General features: G+C 49.0%; 1 protein-coding gene across 2 annotated transcripts in view; it reads right to left on the reverse strand.

Moving 5' to 3' along the window:
- Positions 1-6593: 6593 nt before the first annotated feature.
- CRTC1 (CREB regulated transcription coactivator 1) overlaps positions 6594-6910 on the reverse strand; it is a 41128-nt gene continuing 40811 nt past the window's right edge. For both annotated transcript variants that reach the window (XM_027704447.1, XM_027704446.1), the window contains one exon: positions 6594-6815. In XM_027704447.1, coding sequence (XP_027560248.1) covers positions 6604-6815 — 212 coding nt within the window. In that variant the 3' untranslated portion in view covers positions 6594-6603. The remainder of the gene's footprint in view (positions 6816-6910) is intronic.

A 6910-nucleotide genomic window follows, 5' to 3' on the forward strand; every position in this document is an offset into this window, starting at 1 on the left:
AGATGTGTAAGAGAGACCCTCAAAGGATGGAATCGGTGGGACTGGGAGAGCCCAGATTGGGAATTTTCTCGGCACCTTTTCCCAAAGAACCTCCCTCTCCTTGGCCCGCCCTCCCTGGGTCTCCTCAGAACAAGCAATGAAAGCTTTAGGCTTGGTTTGTCTCATGGAACCAGCCAGGACTCCCACAGGCAGCCGAGGAGCTGGAAAAACTGCTCCCATCCGTGTCATGGGAGCTGGGAAGAGCAGCCAAAGGGTTTCCAGAGCTGGAAATCCAGGGAGCCTTAAATCCCTGTCCCTGCCAGGTAACCAACACCCCCCCAGCAGCACCTCAGCCTGCCTGGAGAGCCAATAAAAGCCGAATTCTGCAAGATGTTGCAGGTTCAAGATGCTCACCACGGTAATTACCCTGAAACCTGCTCGTGCTTTCGGGAGAGTCGCTCCTGGTCTGGGCAGGATTGAACAGAATTCCCCCTCTGGAACAAGGCTGTGGGATGAGCACCACACACTGGATGTGCTGCTGCTGTTGCCAGTCACCAAACAGTGGGAACACACATCTCCTCCTCCTGGAGAGTCCAGGGCAAAGGCTGCACTTGGCCAGAATTCCAGGGCAGGGTTAGGATGGATCTCAGGGAAAGGTTCTTTCCCCAGAGGGTGGTTGGGCACTGCCCAGGCTCCCCAGGGCAGTGGGCACGGCCCCAAGGCTGCCAGAGCTCCAGGAGGGTTTGGATGATGCTCTGAGGGACAGGGTGGAAGTTCCACCTCGACCTCTTCCCATGGAGGGTGGAGAGCACTGGGACAGCTGCCCAGGGAGGGCGTGGAGTCTCCCTTCCTGGAGACATTCCAAACCCACCTGGATGTGCCTCTGCTCCAGGTGACCCTGCCTGGGCAGGGGGTTGGACCAAGTGACCTCCAGAGGTCCCTCCCCACTATCCCAACCCAGCTATTCCGTGACCATGGGATTGCTGGCGTGTCCTGTGATGATCCCTGTGGGTCCAACTGAGGATATTCTGGGATTCCAGGACTCAGGCTCCTACACACTCCAGCAGACCCCACTCCCTGCCGTGGAATTCCCTCCCCTTCCCACCGGGTTTATCCGAGTGCCCTCCACCGCTCGCCCAAGAAAACAGCCGATGGATTTTTTGAACCCCTTCAGGCCTTTATTTTGATAAAATTGGTCAAGCCCACATAAGGCAACGCACACCACGCCCCCCCCGCCCGCCCCGAACCCGCCTGGGGAAATAAATAACACAAACGAGGAGAGAGAGACAGAGAGAGAAAGAGAGAGAGAGACAGAGAGAGAGAGAGGAAGGACGTCCATGTAGTGTTGGGCTTTGCAGTATAGAAACTCCACACAAAGCTTCGTTGGGTTGGGTATTTTTTTTGTTGTTTGGTTTTTCTTGGGTTTGGGTGGGTTTTTTTGTTTGTGGTTTGTTTTTTTTTTGTTAGTTTTTTTTCTCCTTCTGTTTAAAAAGGTAAAAATGATTTCTAGTATAATACACAGTCAGAACGTCGTGGTGCCCCCGCGTAGAAAAACCCGACATGCAAATCCATGCCTACACTGCGCCGTTATTTATAAAGAAGATGCAACTCAAAATACAAAGAACAGGAACACTACAAAGTCCATTCTAAAGGGAAGGGGTTGTGTCTTTTTTTTGGGTGGTTTTTTTTTTGTTTTGTTTTTTAAAAAGAACAGACACACGTAACAAAGGCTACCTGCGCTCTCACATTGCCATCACAGTGACGGGGGGGGCCGTTGCTCCGAGGAATAAACGCGCTGGTTTTTAGGCTTTTTCTCCCCAAAAAAGCGCAGAGTAGGTCGGGGCCTACGGGGTGAGGAGGGGTCTTTCTGCTTCCTTCGTGTCCAGGGTCTTTCCTTAAGGGGCAGAGCTCAAGCCTGAATTGTTGTTTCTACGGAAATCCAAGTTTTTATGGCCAAGCCGCTTGTTTTTTGGGGGAAATGTCAGGGATTTGGGGTGTTATCGGGTGCTGCTTTAGGGAAACTTGGGGCGGCTCTTGGAGTCACCAAATCAGGGTTGGGAAAAAAGGTACTGAGTCAAGGTTAGAAAAGAATCACCAAATTCAGGTTGGGAAAGAATCACTGAGTCAAGGTTGGAAAAGAATCACCAAATCCAGGTTGGAAAAGAATAACTGAATCAAGGTTGGAAAAGAATCACCAAATTCAGGCTGGAAAAGAATCATTGAATCAAGGTAGGGAAATAATCATCGAATCAAGGTTGGAAAAGAATCATCAAATCAAGGTTGGGAAAGAATCACCAAATTCAGGTTGGAAAAGAATCATTGAATCAAGGTTGGAAAAGAATCACCAGATCCAGGTTGGAAAAGAATCACTGAATCCAGGTTGGAAAAGAATCACTGAGTCAAGGTTGGGAAAGAACCACCAAATTTAGGTTGGGAAAGAACCACCAAATTTAGGTTGGAAAAGAATCACCAAATCCAGGTTGGAAAAGAATCACTGAGTCAAGGTTGGGGAAGAATCCCCAAATCCAGGTTGGAAAAGACCTGCAGGATCACCAAACCCAACCTCCTCTGAGCTCAAGGTTCACCCATGAGCGTTCTGGGCTCCTTAAAAATCAGTTAATTGAAGCCATTAAATTTCAATTAAAAAAACACGCAAAGAACGAACGATTTCTCGGCAGCCTCTTTCTGGAAACCTTTTCCCCCCCTCTTTGAACCCAAAATAAAAACTAGGGACCAAAGGCCAGCCCGAGGCTGTGTGTGCAGGGCAGGGGTGGCACTGGGAGGGGGGAGGAGGGCTGGCAAGAGCTCCCTGCCATGCAGAAGCCGTGTGGGAGCCGGGCCCGGATCACACATGCGGGAGCCAGCGGGAAGAGGGAGCACGGAGGGAAAACTATGTACAGGGAAAAGAGCCTCCCCCCAACCCCACCCAACCAGCACGAGGGCTGGGTTTTGCTTCTGCAAAAAAAACCAAAACAACAACAAAAAAAAATTAAAAAAAAAAAAAATCACAGTTTTTGATAAGCCCAAGGTTTATTCCTGTTATTCCCCATTGTATTGGCAAATGCAACAGTCTAGCTTGGGAATTTTTTAATTAATTTATATATATATATAGAGAGAGAGAGATATAAAAACACATGTAGGGAGGGTGGGGTTCACTCAGCAGGGATGTTTGGACAGTCACCCTTTGAGACACCAGACATTTTCAACAGCATTTAACTCAAAACTTATCAATAATATCAATAACACTATTTTCTTCTTGATATTGGGTTGGGTTTGGTTTTTTTTGCTAAGTGATGGTTTTCTTCCCTTTCTGCTGCTCCTCCTGCTCCCACCAGGGCCGGTGGGAAGGGACCCTCACACACACCCTGTTTAAAATGAGAACAGAACTGCTAAACTGGAAACAAAAATCCCATTATTTGTTCTGGAAACACTTGGGATCTGCTCCACGTTTCCATCTGACAACTCCACCAGGTTTGGGGTTGCTTCAGATCAGCCTGATGCCACAGAAAACAGAATTTTAAGGGGAGAAGGGGGGGAAAATCCCCTCTGGGGCAGCTCCTACGTGATGTGTGTCAGGAAACCTTGGAGGGGAAGGTTCCCCTTGGGGAAGGGAAATGCAGGAGCTGCTGGAATTCCTTCCCCGGATCTCAAAGAGTTGGGATGAAAAGCAGCTTTCACCTGCCCAAACCTGAGGATCCACAGGGGATCCAACACATCCCGTCACAGCATTCCCACAACGACGTCACCTGCTCCTTCCCTCTCCCAGAGGCCCCACACAAAGGGAATAAAACCTGGATTTCTCTCAGCTGGATGGTCCCTAATTCCCACAGTTGCATCCAAGATGTGTTAGTTCGAAATTAAGGCCGTTTTTGCAATGTCTACTTACAAGTCCAAGAAACAAAAAGAGCTCTTATGTACACACGGAGTTAAAAAACCGGGAAGGAGCGTGGGATCCACGGCTCCCCTGTGAGGAATCTCAGCTCCTGCTCGGATGCTTCACACTCTGAAGTGACTCTGGCTTTAAAAAAATAGATCACAGACAAGGATTTACACATGCACGAGAGCCATTCCAACGGGAGAGCGACACAGAGATCCCCCCCCGGAGCTACGGGAGCGGCGGGAAGCGTTTCCAGCACCTTCAGCAAAGGGGCTCCGAGTCACCTTTGTGCCCAAATCCCTCCTCCTGGTTTTTGTTTTTTTTTCAGGACGAGCTGCCTTTTATCTCCTCCTTAAATTGGAAAAGCATTTAGCCATCTGAAACGAGCAGCCACCAGGAGTCAACACGGACTGACCGGGTTTAAGTCCTGCCCCCCAAAAAAACCCAAAACGTTTTCAGGAGATTTGAGGGAAAAAAAACCCTCTGGAGTGCGTGGGGAGGGAGGGGAAAAAAATAAAAAATGACACGGGAAAGCCAAGAGATCAAAGGAAAAAAAAAAACAACCCACATTTTTAGTGCAAATGGTCAACAAATGGCACAAAACGTGAGCGAACACACCGGGATTAGAGAGATGCCCACCACGATCCCGCTCCGCAGGGTCGGCAGGAATCTCGGGATTGGCGGCCCACGGATTTCTGGAAGCACACAGAAACCTAGTATAACTCATTAGGAGCAGAGTAACTCCCGGAGAGCAGTTGGAACTCCTTAATTGCAGGGGAACTCGTTAATTGAGGGGTAACTCGTCCCGGCTCCTCCCTCGCTGGAAACATGGAAAACCTTCCTGGGATGGGGGGAAGTGCTGAGGGGTTTTTTTTTGCTTGAGGGGTTGGGGTTTTTTTTTGCTTGAGGGGTTGGGTTTTTGGGTTTTTTTTGCTTGAGGGTTGTTGGGTTTTGCCTGAAAGAGCTGAGAAAGGGAGGGGTTTTTAGGCAAAAAGCAAATCCGGGGGATGCGGAAGGAGCAGGAAGAGCAGCTGGGGATCAACCAACTCCAACTGGGCTGAACTGGGAAGGGAGATGAGGCTTTGCTGAGGGGACAGGGGACAAAATCCACGTGGCTGCTCAGCCCCTCCCGCCTGGAAGTGCTTCCCTCTCCACCCTCAGGGGGTTGTGGGTTTAATTTGTTGATGAGACTCAAAATAACGTTAATTCCCCGTGAATTCCTGACTCCTGAAGAGGTGTTGGGAGATCCTGTCCCTGGGCAGATCCCAGGGGAACGAGGATGGTCCCTCAGTGCCCTGTCAGGGACCAGCAGCCCCAGGGCTCCTGAGAAATCCTGAAATTCACTTTTTTATGAGACCCAAGAGCAGAAATCTTGGAATCACCATCAATCCAGCCACGACACCGGAGCGAAACCACCAATTCCCTGTCAAAGGGGGGGGTTGGGTGGGATTTTTTAATGCTGCAGCACAGAATATTCACAAGGACTACCAGAAATAGTCAATTATCCACTGAATTGAACGGAATCTCAGCCTTTTGGAGGATTCAGTCCTGGTCACTGTGGAGCAAGAGATTTTTTCCCCCGGGTGAAAGAAGGAATATCTAAGTTCCTGCCACCCTATTTTGCCTGTTTTTCAAAGGAAAACATCTAAACTTGCCTTTAGCTTCCTTATTTCTGCTCGACACCTGTTTAAAATTCCAGTTAGTTTTAAAAATACCTATATATATAATATATATAATATATTTCTGGAATAAAACCACAAAAATATGTACTGTACAAGTAGTATGTAGAGTGCTTCAACTGGCTGTATGTAGTTTAGCTACTTTTCTAATATCCAAATATTTAAATAATAATAATAAAAAAAAGAACAACAACAACAACAACAAAAAAATCATAAATAAGTAACAGAATAAGTAATGAATAAAAAATAAGTCATCATGATTCTAACAAGCCTGGCATTGCTATGGGAATGCCCTTCCTGTTGCCCAGGAATCTCTCTCACAGAGTAAAATTAGAATTATGCAGGTTAGTCTCCTCTATATTTTTTTTTAGCTGCTTTAAAATGCTCTGATCCTCCGTGCTAGTCAAGTAATGAATTATAGTACTTTTTTGTGTGCTCAGAAATGCTCTCTATATATGTAGACATATATAGAAATATATATATATTACATATATATTTTAAAAAAAAGAAAAGAAAAGAAAAGAAAACAAACAAACAAAAAAACAAAACAAAAGCTGGGAAAATAGTGTTTATGGTGGATTTTTTGGGGGGTTTTGGCTGCTCTGCTTTGAGGAGGGAAGGGGACACCAGGGTGGGGACACACCTGGGGACAAACACGGCACGGGGGGGGAAGGAAGGAGCCTTTCAGCCTGCGGAGGAGGTGTCACAAAGCAGAGTCACAACACCAGGGGTGCTGCTGGAGGGCACAGGGGAGGGGGCACACACGGGGCGTCCCCCTCCCCGCCTCAACCGGCAGCCAAAAAAAAAATCGGGGTGTTCGCACCAGAAACCTCTCGACCTTCCCCAGCCCCTTCCCTTTAGTGCAAAGGAGACACCGACAACGTCACGCTGGAGCTTTTTTGGGGGAGGGGGGTGGGAGGAGGGAAAAGGGAGGGAAAGGCTGATGGAAACTCCTTACTGATGACCGGCAGCGCGGGGGGGACGCCGGGCGGGGCGGGGGGGGCTGCAGCGCGCGGCAAGCTCGGGACGACAAGCGCGACTGGCGGGACGGGGCGGCCCCCGGTCCCCTCACAGCCGGTCCATCCGGAACGTGTCCTCTGTGGCGGGGTCGGTGAGGACCATGTCGGGGTCGTTGAGCATGTGCAGTCCATCCAGGGTCAAAGGGTCAATTTTGAGTTCATCCAGGGGGAACTGGGAATCCGTGTCGAAGCTGACGTCCCCCACTCCCGCCAGAGAGCTGGTCAGTTCTTTTGATAGGCTGGGGGGGGATTCTCCTGTCACTGCGGGGAGGAGAACGGAGAGGTGTCACCAGGGCTTCCCAAACACACACCCACCAGGCAAGCAAGTCATAAAACAGCTCCAAACCCCTGGAGTT

The sequence above is a fragment of the Neopelma chrysocephalum genome, unplaced genomic scaffold (genome assembly GCF_003984885.1).
Source record: "Neopelma chrysocephalum unplaced genomic scaffold, ASM398488v2 Primary Assembly neopelma1_279, whole genome shotgun sequence".
Taxonomy (NCBI): domain Eukaryota; kingdom Metazoa; phylum Chordata; class Aves; order Passeriformes; family Pipridae; genus Neopelma; species Neopelma chrysocephalum.